General features: G+C 39.2%; 1 protein-coding gene across 1 annotated transcript in view; it reads right to left on the bottom strand.

Moving 5' to 3' along the window:
- Nucleotides 1-677: 677 nt before the first annotated feature.
- LOC129107864 (mucin-5B-like) overlaps nt 678-17021 on the bottom strand; it is a 30871-nt gene continuing 14527 nt past the window's right edge. The window contains exons 28-48 of the mRNA XM_054619454.1: nt 12600-13177; nt 11163-11264; nt 10393-10530; nt 10295-10338; nt 9215-9386; nt 8840-9084; nt 8562-8745; nt 8187-8385; nt 7911-8089; nt 7736-7805; nt 6844-6983; nt 6723-6754; nt 6466-6634; nt 5640-5744; nt 5490-5530; nt 5118-5240; nt 4294-4395; nt 4060-4188; nt 3614-3653; nt 3049-3172; nt 678-2910 (exon numbers count right to left, since the gene is read on the bottom strand). Of these exons, the coding sequence (XP_054475429.1) occupies nt 2736-2910; nt 3049-3172; nt 3614-3653; nt 4060-4188; nt 4294-4395; nt 5118-5240; nt 5490-5530; nt 5640-5744; nt 6466-6634; nt 6723-6754; nt 6844-6983; nt 7736-7805; nt 7911-8089; nt 8187-8385; nt 8562-8745; nt 8840-9084; nt 9215-9386; nt 10295-10338; nt 10393-10530; nt 11163-11264; nt 12600-13177 (3091 nt within the window). The 3' untranslated portion in view covers nt 678-2735. The remainder of the gene's footprint in view (nt 2911-3048; nt 3173-3613; nt 3654-4059; nt 4189-4293; nt 4396-5117; nt 5241-5489; nt 5531-5639; nt 5745-6465; nt 6635-6722; nt 6755-6843; nt 6984-7735; nt 7806-7910; nt 8090-8186; nt 8386-8561; nt 8746-8839; nt 9085-9214; nt 9387-10294; nt 10339-10392; nt 10531-11162; nt 11265-12599; nt 13178-17021) is intronic.

The raw sequence follows: 17021 nt of genomic DNA, 5'->3' as shown, positions 1-17021 counted from the left end.
TAAAGTAGACTGTGACTCAAAGTATGTGCTTGATGGTGACTGACTACATATAAAATAATAGAAAAATATATAATTATTAAATAAATCATATAAGGCTGCACATTGGTGTGGTGGATAGCACTGTCGCCTCATAGCAAGAGGGGCCCGGGTTCAATCCTGGGGCTAGACAAGCCTTCTGTGTGGAGTTTTAATGTTCTCCCCGTGTCAGCATGGGTTCTCTCCGGGTTCTCCGGCTTCCTCCCACAGTCCAAAGACGTGCACCTTAGGTTAATTGATGACTCTAAATTGCCCCTAGGTGTGGATGTGAGCGTGAATGGTTGTTTGTCTCTATGTGTCAACCCTGCAATAGTCTGGTGACCTGTCCAGGGTGTACTGCCGTCGCCCAATGTCAGCTGAGATCAGCTCCAGCCCCCCGTGACCCTTAACAGGATAAGCGGTTACGGATAATGAATGATCATACACTGTGTGCACAATTATTAGGCAAGTGAGTATTTTTACCATATCATCATTTTTATGCATATTTTCCAAATCCAAGCTGTATAAACTTGAATGCCTATTGGATTTAAGCATATCAGGTGACGTTTATTTGTGTAATGAGGGAGGGTGTGGCCTAAGGAGATCAACACCCTATATCAAGGTGTGCATAATTATTAGGCAGCTTCTTTTCCTCAGGCAAAATGGGCCAAAAAAGAGATTTAACTGACTTGTAAACAGTATCTCAGAGGGATACAGCACTCTTGATATTGGGGCGTGATCACAGAACCATCAAACGTTTTGTTGCAAATAGTCAACAGGGTCGCAAGAAACGTGTTGAGAAAAAAAGACGAAAATTAACTGCCAAAGATTTGAGAAGAATCAAAGGTGAAGCTACCAGGAACCCATTATCCTCCAGTGCTGTCATACTCCAGAACTGCAACCTACCTGGAGTGCCCAGAAGTACAAGGTGTTAAGTGCTCGGAGACGTGGCCAAGGTAAGGAAGGCTGAAACCCGACCACCACTGAACAAGACACATAAGTTGAAACGTCAAGACTGGGCCAAGAAATATCTGAAGACAGATTTTTCAAAGGTTTTATGGACTGATGAGATGAGAGTGACTCTTGACGGACCAGATGGACGGGCCCGTGGCTGGATCAGTAATGGGCACAGAGCTCCACTTCGACTCAGACGCCAGCAAGGTGGAGGTGGGGTACTGGTATGGGCTGGTATTATTAAAGATGAGCTAGTTGGACCTTTTCGGGTTGAAGATGGACTCAAAATCAACTCCCAAACCTACTGCCAGTTTTTAGAAGACACTTTCTTCAAGCAGTGGTACAGGAAAAAGTCTGCATCTTTCAAGAAGACCATGATTTTTATGCAGGACAATGCTCCATTGGATGCATCGAAGTACTCCACTGCGTGGCTAGCCAGTAAAGGCCTTACAGATTAAATAATAATGACATGGTCCCCTTCCTCACCTGACCTAAACCCTATTGAGAACTTGTGGGCCCTTCTTAAACGGGAGATTTACGGTGAAGGTAAACAGTACACCTCTCTGAATAATGTCTGGGAGGCTGTGGTTGCTGCTGCACAAAAAGTTGATCGTCAACAGATCAAGAAACTGACAGACTCCATGAATGGAAGGCTTATGACTGTTATTGTCAGAAATGTTTATTTGTAAATTTTGAGTCGTTTGTTTATTATTCTCAATTTTTTATCTATGTGTGCCCAATATTTGTGCACACATAGATATTCTCACTTTTACTTTCTTAAATATTCAGGTTTGAGGTTTATTAACATTTTGGATTGACCGAGAGCACTGTAGTTGTTCAATAATAAAATGAATCCTCAAAAATACAATTTGCCTAATAATTGTGCACACAGTGTATACAGCCATAAATGATGGTGTACTGCCATAGGCAAAATAAAGTGATTTTCTATTTAATTGAAGAGATTCTTCTTGCTACCAACACTATATCATGCAAATACTAAGACAAATCCACATAAATAAATATCAGAGAAAACAAAACAAACACACACTTGCAAGTAAACCGGAGATTTTAATGACAATGAAGACATTCATATTTGCAGAAGTTTGACACATAAGATGCAGGACAAATATAGTCTTGGTATTCTTTACACTCTTTTATTTATATGTTCAAAAGGTTAAGAGTTGTTTTTTGTTTATGTTGCTGTTTGAAATAATGACCAGCAACTATTTAAAATTCAAATCAATGTTTTAAATCTTTCACATTTTACCACAAATATAATTGGAAGAAAATATTGCTACAATATACTGTGAAATCTGAAGCCATTCTTGTGTCATTTATCTCTCAAGTAATAGTAGTCTCAAGTAAAATAAAAAGAAACACCCTCCTAAGATTAAAAACACCACATTGCTAACTTTCTATAAAAGGTAAATCCTCTACAAAAGCTTAGAGTCTCCAGGAATCAAACGTGCTGTCATTACAGGGCGCTATGCGGACCTGCCTCCCTGACAATAAATGAGAAAAGTTACGAGTATAAAGGGAGAATTTCCAGGGGTGCAGGAAATTTCAGCCCACAACAACTCTGCTGTTTAACATGTTGAACTTATCTGACTTATTTTGGGTTGCTGAAAAAAACAGAGGTGTGTGTCTTCACATATTAAGTCCTGACTCTTAAAGTTTTTGGAGAGGAATTGGTAAAGTTAATGTAAGTATAATAGTTAAATTTTCCCTTCAATAAAGCTTTAATGTTGTCTTGCTAAATTTTTGTATCAGTCTGTCTTGTCCTTACATTCAGCGACTTGGCAACCACACTTGTCAACTGAAATGTAGACGTGCTTTATCTTTTGGCCATTGGAGCAGATCATCTCCACCACCTTCTCACTGGTGGCCATTTCTTGACAGCATGAGCATGCATGCATCAAACGGTTGTTTTCTGCAGAGTACCTGTAAATAGAGACAGTTTCAGTCACATGCTGTTCAATGTGAACAAACATCTATCTTGAAACTGAGCAGGTGCTTTCAGCATGATTGAGTGAGTAGTTTGTACTGTATATATCTCAAATATTCTGTTATAAATCTCACATTGATGAAGACGCTCCACAAGGTCCTGCACAGGCTGTGATTTCCACTGGCACAACTGACTTGCAGTCCTTTGTCTGCAGATAGGTGGTGTTCTTGTTCATTTGACAGTTGGTTCTTGGAGTACCTGTGAATGACACACAAACATCTTTTTCATTTTGCTGCCATTTAAGTGGCAAAATAAACTAAAGCCTCTAATATGTGGAATTTTAGGCTCTGTTTTTTATGCAAAAACTGCATTATGGGTTTTGATTGACCACAGATGCTTGCCCATTATGGATTAGATTAGAGCTCAATTAGTGATTTAATAGACTTGACAAAATGATCTGCATCAATTTAGCAATTTTGCTAATCCATTAATGAGTTTTCTTCTTTTCACTCAAATGGAAAAAATACAGCTCCTGAATTATGAACATTTCCAGAAAATATCAACATATTAATCATTAATGAAAATATTCTTTACACGCATCCCCACATTTTTTTTACCGCTGTCGACACACGTTACGAGTAACAGAGGATGATAGTGATATCGTATAATTTGAATTAATTTTTATTGGCTCATACTTACAAGATTTGCAACAACCGTTGTTGTCACTTTGTTCAGTGCCCTGTAATATAGACAATATGGATGGTAAAATATGCAGATAGACTGATTGATATAGAGTCTCGTATGAGTCATGTGTACAGTATTACTGGTGCAATGTATAAATCCATTTCTTCTTCACTATGTATTTGTTTATTTTAGCACATTTTGAGTATTGACGACCTCATATTTCTAATTGCCCATTTATCTTATTTCATCCCATTGACCAAAAGTCTACAATCAGAAAAGTAAATACTTTTTGTGCATGGTAAGCAATGCATTAGAAGAAATATTGAAACTAACCCCATATTCTAATGTTTGGATGCAAAGTGTACTCTAGGTCAAGTCAGCACCAGTTCAGAGTTATTAACAAAGATTATAGCTGACAAAAATACGAATTTCTGCTTGTTTCAGGACTGGATAATACTCACAGGAATGCAGTTTGCTGGATCAAATGCAGGACATGTTGTTTGATTTTTAGAGGTTATGAACTCATCCTTCATCTTTTGGCAATCATACTTGGCACACTTATCGTTTGGTGGTGACCAAGACTGAGAAGGCTGTCAGAGGGGAAGAAGAGGTCAATAAGTGAACATAAACAATTCAATGATACCACAATTTAAGGTTACAGACTTCTGAAGATGTTTCCATTAGACTATACTTACTTTAATAATTATTGGAGAAGTGAAGCCTGGGACATCCACAACACAGCTGGTTTGTTTACATGATCCACAACATTGTCCAGGTTGTTTATTATAAACATAGCCCTATTAGGAAAAAAAAATCAAAAATCAAAATGGGGTGAAACTTCATTCAATTAAATGTAGACAGAATTACTAATAAGTGTTTTTATGCTGTCCCTTTCATCGAAATTACAAAAAGAAAATCTCACTTACACAAAAAGTTATATCTAGTCATTGTGATGTTATGGTTTGAGATACCCTTCTCTGAGATTCTTGCTGTCACCCAAATCGAGGTGAATGCAGTTTAGTTTGTGGTGCTCAAAACTCTACCATTTCTGTTATTACATTCCCCTTTTTTTTTATTTGGAAGGCAGCAAAAAACTCAGAAACAGATGTCTCAAACCTGTGCAAATAAAACTACAACATTTGCATGACTAGAGAATATATAAAGTAAAAAGACTTGAAGTTTTTCTCAAGTTTTGTATTTTTGATGGTGACTGACTACATATTAAAAAAATTGAAAAAAAACGTGTGCTAAATAATAACATAAAAACATTTGCATTATTAGAGACTAGATAAGTAAAACATGTTTTGTAATTTTGTTTAACTTTTGAGTGAACAAAACAGTGACATCTTCAAACTTATCATGTGCACAAAGACAGGAAAGTCTATGCGTCTGCAAATGGAATACTGATCAACACAAAAGCATGTGTTGTCATGTTAAACATTTTGTACACTATATACCTTTACTGGCTCTCTATTTGATAAAAAACTGCAATGCTGTTAATAGTTAGATACAAACATACCTCCGGACACAATGTGTTACATGACATCACATTACACTCAATGGTGTTCAACTTGCTTCTGGGATCCTGAGTCTTAGTACAGCTGCATGATTCACATGGATTTTTGTAGAAATCCATACCTGGCTGTAAACAGTGAAACGCGAAGTCTGAGCCGTATTTCAAATAAAGGCCGGCAAATTCAATTTAAATCTTTGAAGTGTGTGAAAATACAGAAAAATGGTGATTTATGTTTAGTTTAAATACTATTCTTAAGATATTACTGAATTTATAGTATACTTAATTTAAAGACTGCAGAGTTTTAGTAACACTTTAACAAACAAATTTACTCTTAATAGTGCACATTTAAGGTAAATACAGTATATTATTCCTTACCTTGTACTCAGTATCATTGAAGACACAGACGCCTTTGGGTACTAGATTAAAAATGTTGACAAAGATGATTACATAAAAGGTTATAAATGGTTTAGTTTGACAAACTAACACTATAAACAAATGGAACTGAAACCCATATGGAAAGCTTACCACAGCGGTAAGATGGGCAGCAAGTGTCATTTGACATGTGGATCTCCAACTCAAATCCAAGTTTGCATTTATGTAATGGCAACGAACAGCGGCTCCTGTCACATTCTGTTGGTTAAAAGGAAAGACGTTTCAAAGGCTGGTCGAGTATAACAATTTTTTTTAACTATTTACAGGTACTCCTGGAAAATAGATCATAGACAGCAGCAGACATTGCCAAGTTAAATCATCAGATTTTCACTACACAATTGTGGCAAAATAATAAATGATAAAAAATAAATGAGTGATAACAATATTATTGTGATATCCATAAAAAACTGAAATGATAATAATAATGCTATCAGTCAAATTCATCTTTTACTTTGTTAAATTTGTGTATTGTCTCTTTTAAGGCAAATTAATTAAGCCCAAAATACGAGTTTAGGGAGGTGGAAAATAACAGAAACAGATGACAGCATAATGCAATACAGTTCAACAGCACCACAAACTCCTCCAAAATGATCATGAAGTTGATTCAATCTTAAACTCAACAAAACTGAACATTATTTACTACATTAAGGTATTTAGGATTCATAAAAGGATAGTTGTAATAGACTGCATACGGTTTAGCAAGGACGACCTACTAGAACAGCATCTGTGGGTACTTTCTCTGACTTTAGAAAGCTATTCTACGGAAGAGGAAAGAAGTTTTCTCAAACTGAGTAGTACTCCTTATTATGAGAAAACGGATATTTATGTGTAAAATCAGTGAAGTTACCGCCAAATCATCTAAAGATCCTTCCACTAAACATTGTCGGCAGATCAAGGTGTGGTACATTGATTCACTCACCACAGGTCAGTCTCTTACAGCAGTCCACTTTGCGCTTGACCAACACCTCACCTTCCTCAGTACAGGTTATTGGTTCTTGAGTGGGACATGTGAGAGGCTTACACTGAACACTAAGAGAGTGCTTATCACAAGTACACTGCTTACAGCCACTCTGCCAAGTCTCACCAAGCTGTTTAAAAGACGGAACAGAGTTGGTAACATGTCAGCAACAAATAATCTGTGAAAAATGATTATGAGTCAAGTATGGTAGCATTTACCTGTTTAGGTTCGCCATCAGGTCCAGTGCAACCTTTAACAATACAAAACAATTAGTTAACCTGAACATTAATTCAATCACAAATAATTAGATTTTTCTTCAGAAAAGTAAAATGATCTTACAGGAGGAGACACAGAGGTCAGAATTTGGCCTGAACAGGGTCATCCCCTCTGGGCAGAAACATCCTTCTATGACGCCATTACAAGCTTGTTTGTTTTTGCCATTTTTTCCCTGGCATTGTTTTGCATGCCTGTCATTGTATCTAAATAAGAAGATAATTGATGGTGAAAAACAAAGATAATCATTTCAGACATAAAATTATAAATGAATAAATAATGAAAAATTCAGTGCAAACACAAGTATTGTTTTTTGGGTTTTTTTTGCAATGCTTGTGGCATGGCTCTATAGATAGCAGTGTTGGTCTGTTGGTCCACCACTTTGGTCCCGAATTAAATATTTCAACAACTCTTTAAAATCGTTGATAGGACATTTTGTACAGACATTCATGGTCCCCAGAGGACGAATCCTAATGCCTTTGGTGATACACTGACTTTTCTTCTAAAGCTACCAAGAGGTTGACATACAGGTTTCAAGTGAAAACAATCAAAACTATTGGGTGGATTGCAGTGTCATTAGGTACAGACATCCAAGACCCCCTCAGGATCAGTCTGTTTCGACTATTGTTATTCATTCACTTTTCATCTAACCCCATCATCAAATCAAAATTTGAATATGTTTTGATTCATCCCCAAATACCTGCAAAACTAATTACATTCCTAAAAGCCTGTCACGCAAATCTAAGATGGTGATAATTGTAAACATTACTGCTTAACATCATCATGTTTGCATTGCCACTGTGTGCATGTTATGCATGTTGATGTTTGCATTTGGTTCAACCTATTACAACCTCTAAGAGCTGCGAACATGGCTATTCATGGTTAGTCTTGTTAAATTGCAAGTTGCTGACATTATTTAATTCATGATATTTTTGATAGAAAGGAGCAATTACTGTACCTTGTATTGCAAGTTTGAACAACAGTTGGCCCGCAAGGCTTGTAGACCTTATTTTCTGGACATTTATATTCTACAACAAGAGAAAATGGATTTAAACACCAAAATTATGAAAAAAGGTAGTCTTGACATCTGAAAATGTCAATGTTAGCTTTCCACTAAACTGAACATCTCCTACCACACTGTCCGTTTGTTGCATTCCTCCAGGGTGTACAGACAGATGCTTCAGCACACATCGCGGCATACACCTCAATACTTGAACAGCCAATGGTGGAATTTTCCATGTGGCAAACATCAAATTTACAGCTCTCGTAAAATGGTTTTGGTGAGATTACTTTGTGGCATTCCACAAACACCCTTAATGTACAAATCAGAAGGAAGACGGCTGTTAATCAGAGCTAAACTTCAGAATGAGTTGATGTATTGTGTTCATATCTATTCTGTTATTTCTTACTTGCTGATTAAAATTTCACAGATTTCAGGTTTGCAGGGTGTTGGTGAAGGTGTTGGTTTTGGTGTTGGTGGAGGAGATGGGTTCTCACAATATGTTTTTTTCTTATCCGGTACATGCCACTGTCCCATCTGTGAGCATGCAGGATTAATCTGGCCATTCGGTAATCTGCAGTCATTTTTCCTGTTATTGTCACAGGTACCTTGAGAAAGTAAATAGTAACATGGCAGATATTACAACCCATGTGTCACCCCATGTGGTACATCCATTGGCACTTTCATATTAAATCTATCACTGTTTATGTATTTTCATCCATGGACGTAACATGCAGCCTCATTTTCTGTGTTTATTCTAACACCAAATTGATTATCAACTTACCACACTGCCCCTCTGTGTTGTTGTGGAAAAGGGAAAAGGGCAAGTCAACGCTGAACAAAAGCCCTTTGAACTTCACTACGGCCTCAATTTCCGGGATTGTCAAAAGCAGCTCAATTGATGTACTTGTTATGATGAAGTCATCATTTGAGTAGGTTGGGAGTACCTGCTTGCCGTTGATGAACACCTAAACATTTTCATCGTCATTAGCACTGCATATCATTTAAATATATTCAAGTAAAGTCATGTAATAAGTTTTCATTTGTTTTGGCAAAATTTACCTTATTTACGGTCCTTGGGTTTCTCTCCTGTGTAAGAATAACTTCATAGTTTTTGTAATACACGATCAAGGCTTTTGCACAGGTCACAGTTCCAGATGGATTACAGTTTTCGTTGTCGATAAGAATCTTAAAATTGTGTTGAGGAATGATCTCTTTGACGAGGACATATGTGCAGTTTTTCTGGAAGCTGTAATACTGGCCATCAAATGTTAAATAATGAGGATCTCCCCAGCCAGCGCAAAAACCTGCAAATTTTAGATTGAGAATACATTGAGTTTTACATCAAAGACAAATATTTATATTGTAGGGTTTTTTTGTGGTGTCTAAAGATCTTGCGTGAATGTATCATTTAAAAAGGTTTCAACTTGAACTTACATCTGCAGTCATAGTGGAAACAGCAGCCTCCTTCATCATAAACCCTGACTGGTGGTTGCCCATTTTCACATACAGGCATGGTCAGCGATTTACATGGCACATGATCTGTTATTACTTTTCCATTGTCACATTTTTCTGTGCTGCAGTTGTTTGAACTCCAGGACTCACCATTCTGTAAATGCAAAGTAGTACTTTTAGTGATCTACTACCAGTGAAATAAATAGTATGTTCCCCCCAGTTGCACACATGCACAACATATACATCTAGAATACATGTAATTCATGAAACGAAAAAATACTTTTACATTGATCAGTGCTGATGAGACACAGTATATACATAGGTGTTATTATCAATCCCACTAATGGGCTGACATTCTTTGATAATTGTTATCTTGGATTTATTTGTAGATGTAACCTGTAGTGATATATGAGGTACTCAGCAAAGTTATATTACGTATATGTAAATCATTATATATATGGATCTATTTGTTTTGTTTATGTATCAATATCTCGATCTGTCAGTTTGTCTGGTTTTGTATGTTGTGTATTGATGTTATGGTGTGTTTGAAAGTGCTTTTATGTTTTCTGTTAATGTGTTTTGTGATAAGATCCCAAAGAGATTAGCTTTGGTTTTCTATTGAGCTAATGGGGACAGTAATACATTCAATTATAATAAACAACCATTGACCTTTGTTCCAATATTCTGCAACTACTGAGGGAAGATATCTAATGAAGACCTAAGGTGTGAAAATCAACAAAGAAGCACCCACCAATAATATGGACGAATTGGAGGCATTTCAAATTAAATCGGCGATTGCATGTTGAATTTATCAACTACAGTTGCACTTGAATGTTGATAGTTTCCTTGATAACTTAAAAGCCCAATGAGTATTGGAGAATATGGAGAATGTGCATTAAAAGTGCCTTCTTTTTTATCCACGGTATTCAAAAGACCTTGTTTCAGGTTCTCTCAGAATAGAGACTCTGGAAACAATGCCAGTTAAGATGAAGCAGTTCTGATTAAATTTGGGGAAAGGTACATAATGACTGAATTTTTTCCTTGTTTAACTAAGGTCAATACCTTTCGAGGTGGCTGCAGATATAAGCAGTCTTTGGAAGGCTTCTCTGTGGATACACTAATTGTACTGGCAGTTGTAGAGCCAATTTGTTTTGTAGTGCCAGAGCTGGTTGTGGTGGTAGGAGTTGGTGGAGTCGTAGAGGGACATGGTCTAGCCTTTTTCTCAACATTGCATTTCGAATTGCAATATGCTGTGAAACACCATCCTTCTCCATCAGTCTTATTGTACATGAAACTACCTATATGAGAATAAAACCAAGGCAGTTAATTAAAAAACGACTAATGATGTGAGAACACAATGTTACACACATTACAGGGCCAGGGTGACAGCTGTCTTTAAAATGCAACATTTGTAAATACTAGTCTAATCAAATTAAAGTTTTCTAAATGGACACTAAATTCTATGTCTGGATCCATGATCAGATCTTAATTTACTGCACATTATCATAAATAGTTCCAATCACCATCATAACCTTCCAGGTCCAGTGGTAACTTTTCCCTCCACTGTGCATGTTCCATAACAAACCAGAAGAAGCCACTAATTCATGGACAAAAATGAAGAACATCTTCCGTGTACAGATTAAAGCAAATTGTTTTCTTTTTGGAACACATGTACTGCCGATATGTAAATCAATTTCACCAAATCAAGTTTTGAAAAAGATCCAAAAGGAATGCAGGCCAACTCAGAGTGTTGATTATTATTATAGATATCGTTGCAAACAGGATTTGACCTAAGAGCATGAATACATTAGAGTTTAAGCTGCCTGTTGTGATCAGATGTGCCAAGTTGCATTGTAAGGACAGGTGTATCCATGACCAAAATATTAATTATGATAGATAACAACAACTGAGTAAATAACCGTTTGCTTACCAGGAGAAAACATTTGATCCATGTACTTGCAGAAACATAAAGTTGTTCTGTCTGTTGTTGAAGACTTTGTCTGTACAGGTGAAGTTTCAGTAGTGGGTTTTCCTGTGATTGTGGTTGTTCTGGAGGGTTTTGATGTGGCAGTTGGTGAATGCATGGCTCCTGTTGTTATAACCACTGTATTTGTAACAGCTCCTGGTGTTGTTGTGGTGGGGTTTTTAGTTGTTGTAAAAGCAGTAGTTTCAGTTGTTTTTGTGGAAGAATTTTCTGTGGGTTTTACAGTGGGGCTGGATTCTTCAGTGGTTGTGGAAGCAGTAGTTTGTTCCGTTTCTGTTGTTGTGGTGGGTTTTTCTGTGATTGTGGTTGTCGTGGTGGGTTTTTCTGTGATCGTGGTTGGTGTGGAGGGTTTTTCTGTGGTTTCTAGTGGTGTGCTGGGTTCTTTAGTTGTTGTGGAAGCAGTAGTTTGTTCCGTTTCTGTTGTTGTGGGTTTTTCTGTGATCGTGGTTGTCGTGGTGGGTTTTTCTGTGATCGGGGTTGTTGTAGTGGGTATTTCTGTGATTGTGGTTGTCGTGGTGGGTTTTTCTGTGACTGTAGTTGTTGTGGTGGGTTTCTCTGTGATTGTAGGTGTTGTGATGGGTTTTTCTGTGATTGTGGTTGTCGTGGTGGGTTTTTCTGTGATCGTGGTTGGTGTGGAGGGTTTTTCTGTGGTTTCTAGTGGTGTGCTGGGTTCTTTAGTTGTTGTGGAAGCAGTAGTTTGTTCCGTTTCTGTTGTTGTGGGTTTTTCTGTGATCGTGGTTGTCGTGGTGGGTTTTTCTGTGATCGGGGTTGTTGTAGTGGGTATTTCTGTGATTGTGGTTGTCGTGGTGGGTTTTTCTGTGACTGTGGTTGTCGTGGTGGGTTTCTCTGTGATTGTAGGTGTTGTGATGGGTTTTTCTGTGATTGTGGTTGTCGTGGTGGGTTTTTCTGTGATCGTGGTTGGTGTGGAGGGTTTTTCTGTGGTTTCTAGTGGTGTGCTGGGTTCTTTAGTTGTTGTGGAAGCAGTAGTTTGTTCCGTTTCTGTTGTTGTGGATTTTGCTGTGATCGTCGTTGTTGTGGTGGGTTTTTCTGTGATTGTGGTTGGTGTGGTGGGTTTTTCTGTGGTTTCTAGTGGTGTGCTGGGTTCTTTAGTTGTTGTGGAAGCCGTAGTTTGTTCCGTTTCTGTTGTTGTGGTGGGTTTTTCTGTGATTGTAGTTATGGTGGTGGGTTTTTCTGTGATCGTGGTTAGTGTGGTGGGTTTTTCTGTGGTTTCTATTGGTGTGCTGGGTTCTTTAGTTGTTGTAGAAGCAGTAGTTTGTTCCGTTTCTGTTGTTGTGGATTTTGCTGTGATCGTCGTTGTTGTGGTGGGTTTTTCTGTGATTGTGGTTGGTGTGGTGGGTTTTTCTGTGGTTTCTAGTGGTGTGCTGGGTTCTTTAGTTGTTGTGGAAGCCGTAGTTTGTTCCGTTTCTGTTGTTGTGGTGGGTTTTTCTGTGATTGTAGTTATGGTGGTGGGTTTTTCTGTGATCGTGGTTAGTGTGGTGGGTTTTTCTGTGGTTTCTATTGGTGTGCTGGGTTCTTTAGTTGTTGTAGAAGCAGTAGTTTGTTCCGTTTCTGTTGTCGTGGTGGGTTCTTCTGTGATCGGGGTTGTTGTAGTGTTTTTTTCTGTGATCGTGGTTGGTGTGGTGGGTTTTTCTGTGGTTTCTAGTGTTGTGCTGGGTTCTTTAGTTGTTGTAGAAGCAGTAGTTTGTTCCGTTTCTGTTGTTGTGGTGGGTTTTTCTGTGATCGTGGTTGTTGTGGTAGGTTTTTCTGTGATCGGGGTTGTTGTAGTGTGTATTTCTGTAGTTGTTTCTGAGGTTGTAGTAGACTTTCCTTTGATTGCTGTTGTTGAGGGGGCAGTTGTGGTTGAAGTGTTACACCTGTTGACACAACATTTCACTCGAATTTCATAGTCAAAACATAGAGGAACCCCAACTTGCTCTTTGTTAAGGCAGATTAGTCCATCACTTGGGTTGCATGTTACTTTTTGATCTAAATCCTTCAAAGGCAAATCCTTGTATTGTGATGCTCTACATTCTATTTCAAGAGGTTTACTGCAAACACTCAGATCTAGATCAGTGATTTTTTCAATGGGTTCATAATCTCCACCATCTTCATTAGGTACAGGGTAATCACTGTTCGTCCAGTTTGACCACTTACAAACATAGCAGTCAATGGTTGTTGTGGTGGGTTTTTCTGTGATTGTGGTTGGTGTGGTGGGTTTTTCTGTGGTTTCTAGTGGTGTGCTGGGTTCTTTAGTTGTTGTGGAAGCCGTAGTTTGTTCCGTTTCTGTTGTTGTGGTGGGTTTTTCTGTGATTGTAGTTGTTATGGTGGGTTTTTCTGTGATTGTGGTTGTCGTGGTGGGTTTTTCTGTGATCGGGGTTGTTGTAGTGGGTATTTCTGTGATTGTGGTTGTCGTGGTGGGTTTTTCTGTGACTGTAGTTGTTGTGGTGGGTTTCTCTGTGATTGTAGGTGTTGTGATGGGTTTTTCTGTGATTGTGGTTGTCGTGGTGGGTTTTTCTGTGATCGTGGTTGGTGTGGAGGGTTTTTCTGTGGTTTCTAGTGGTGTGCTGGGTTCTTTAGTTGTTGTGGAAGCCGTAGTTTGTTCCGTTTCTGTTGTTGTGGTGGGTTTTTCTGTGATTGTAGTTGTTATGGTGGGTTTTTCTGTGATTGTGGTTGTCGTGGTGGGTTTTTCTGTGATCGGGGTTGTTGTAGTGGGTATTTCTGTGATTGTGGTTGTCGTGGTGGGTTTTTCTGTGACTGTAGTTGTTGTGGTGGGTTTCTCTGTGATTGTAGGTGTTGTGATGGGTTTTTCTGTGATTGTGGTTGTCGTGGTGGGTTTTTCTGTGATCGTGGTTGGTGTGGAGGGTTTTTCTGTGGTTTCTAGTGGTGTGCTGGGTTCTTTAGTTGTTGTGGAAGCAGTAGTTTGTTCCGTTTCTGTTGTTGTGGATTTTGCTGTGATCGTCGTTGTTGTGGTGGGTTTTTCTGTGATTGTGGTTGGTGTGGTGGGTTTTTCTGTGGTTTCTAGTGGTGTGCTGGGTTCTTTAGTTGTTGTGGAAGCAGTAGTTTGTTCCGTTTCTGTTGTTGTTGTGGGTTTTTCTGTGATGGTCGTTGTTGTGGTGGGTTTTTCTGTGATTGTAGTTATGGTGGTGGGTTTTTCTGTGATCGTGGTTGGTGTGGTGGGTTCTTCTGTGGTTTCTATTGGTGTGCTGGGTTCTTTAGTTGTTGTGGAAGCAGTAGTTTGTTCCGTTTCTGTTGTCGTGGTGGGTTTTTCTGTGATCGGGGTTGTTGTAGTGTTTATTTCTGTGATTGTGGTTGGTGTGGTGGGTTTTTCTGTGATTGTAGTTGTTGTGGTGGGTTTTTCTGTGATAGTGGTTGGTGTGGAGGGTTTTTCTGTGGTTTCTAGTGGTGTGCTGGGTTCTTTAGTTGTTGTGGAAGCAGTAGTTTGTTCCGTTTCTGTTGTTGTGGGTTTTTCTGTGATCGTGGTTGGTGTGGTGGGTTTTTCTGTGACCGTAGTTGTTGTGGTGGGTATTTCTGTGATCGTGGTTGGTGTGGTGGGTTTTTCTGTGGTTTCTAGTGGTGTGCTGGGTTCTTTAGTTGTTGTGGAAGCAGTAGTTTGTTCCGTTTCTCTTGTTGTTGTGGTGGGTTTTTCTGTGATGGTCGTTGTTGTGGTGGGTTTTTCTGTGATTGTAGTTGGTGTGGTGGGTTTTTCTGTGGTTTCTAGTGGTGTGCTGGGTTCTTTAGTTGTTGTGGAAGCCGTAGTTTGTTCCGTTTCTGTTGTTGTGGTGGGTTTTTCTGTGATTGTAGTTATGGTGGTGGGTTTTTCTGTGATCGTGGTTGGTGTGGTGGGTTTTTCTGTGGTTTCTATTGGTGTGCTGGGTTCTTTAGTTGTTGTGGAAGCAGTAGTTTGTTCCGTTTCTGTTGTCGTGGTGGGTTTTTCTGTGATTGTGGTTGTTGTGGTTGTGGGTTTTTCTGTGACTGTAGTTGTTGTGGTGGGTTTTTCTGTGATTGTAGTTGTGGTGGGTTTTTCTGTGATCGTGGTTGGTGTGGAGGGTTTTTCAGTGGTTTCTAGTGGTGTGCTGGGTTCTTTAGTTGTTGTGGAAGCAGTAGTTTGTTCCGTTTCTGTTGTTGTGGGTTTTGCTGTGATCGTCGTTGTTGTGGTGGGTTTTTCTGTGATTGTGGTTGTCGTGGTGGGTTTTGATGTGGCAGTTGGTGAATGCATGGCTCCTGTTGCTATAACCACTGTATTTGTAACAGCTCCTGGTGTTGTTGTGGTGGGGTTTTTAGTTGTTGTAAAAGCAGTAGTTTCAGTTGTTTTTGTGGAAGAATTTTCTGTGGATTTTACAGTGGGCCTGGATTCTTCAGTGGTTGTGGAAGCAGTAGTTTGTTCAGTTTCTGTTGTCGTGGTGGGTTTTTCTGTGATCAGGGTTGTTGTAGTGTGTATTTCTGGGATCGTCGTTGTTGTGGTGGGTTTTTCTGTGATCGTGGTTGGTGTGGAGGGTTTTTCTGTGGTTTCTAGTGGTGTGCTGGGTTCTTTAGTTGTTGTGGAAGCCGTAGTTTGTTCCGTTTCTGTTGTTGTGGTGGGTTTTTCTGTGATTGTAGTTATGGTGGGTTTCTCTGTGATTGTGGTTGTCGTGGTGGGTTTTTCTGTGATTGTGGTTGTCGTGGTGGGTTTTTCTGTGATCGGGGTTGTCGTGGTGGGTTTTTCTGTGATCGGGGTTGTTGTAGTGTGTATTTCTGTAGTTGTTTCTGAGGTTGTAGTAGACTTTCCTTTGATTGCTGTTGTTGAGGGGGCAGTTGTGGTTGAAGTGTTACACCTGTTGACACAACATTTCACTCGAATTTCATAGTCAAAACATAGAGGAACCCCAACTTGCTCTTTGTTAAGGCAGATTAGTCCATCACTTGGGTTGCATGTTACTTTTTGATCTAAATCCTTCAAAGGCAAATCCTTGTATTGTGATGCTCTACATTCTATTTCAAGAGGTTTACTGCAAACACTCAGATCTAGATCAGTGATTTTTTCAATGGGTTCATAATCTCCACCATCTTCATTAGGTACAGGGTAATCACTGTTCGTCCAGTTTGACCACTTACAAACATAGCAGTCAATGGTTGTTGTGGTGGGTTTTTCTGTGATTGTGGTTGGTGTGGTGGGTTTTTCTGTGGTTTCTAGTGGTGTGCTGGGTTCTTTAGTTGTTGTGGAAGCCGTAGTTTGTTCCGTTTCTGTTGTTGTGGTGGGTTTTTCTGTGATTGTAGTTGTTATGGTGGGTTTTTCTGTGATTGTGGTTGTCGTGGTGGGTTTTTCTGTGATCGGGGTTGTTGTAGTGGGTATTTCTGTGATTGTGGTTGTCGTGGTGGGTTTTTCTGTGACTGTAGTTGTTGTGGTGGGTTTCTCTGTGATTGTAGGTGTTGTGATGGGTTTTTCTGTGATTGTGGTTGTCGTGGTGGGTTTTTCTGTGATCGTGGTTGGTCGTGGTTGGTCATGGAGGGTTTTTCTGTGGTTTCTAGTGGTGTGCTGGGTTCTTTAGTTGTTGTGGAAGCAGTAGTTTGTTCCGTTTCTGTTGTTGTGGATTTTGCTGTGATCGTCGTTGTTGTGGTGGGTTTTTCTGTGATTGTGGTTGGTGTGGTGGGTTTTTCTGTGATCGGGGTTGTTGTAGTGGGTATTTCTGTGATTGTGGTTGTCGTGGTGGGTTTTTCTGTGACTGTAGTTGTTGTGGTGGGTTTCTCTGTGATTGTAGGTGTTGTGATGGGTTTTTCTGTGATTGTGGTTGTCGTGGTGGGTTTTTCTGTGATCGTGGTTGGTGTGGA

This window comes from Anoplopoma fimbria, chromosome 19, assembly GCF_027596085.1.
Source record: "Anoplopoma fimbria isolate UVic2021 breed Golden Eagle Sablefish chromosome 19, Afim_UVic_2022, whole genome shotgun sequence".
Classification (NCBI taxonomy): domain Eukaryota; kingdom Metazoa; phylum Chordata; class Actinopteri; order Perciformes; family Anoplopomatidae; genus Anoplopoma; species Anoplopoma fimbria.
Note: the sequence above shows the minus strand (reverse complement) of the source record. Positions and strands in the feature narration are given on the sequence as shown.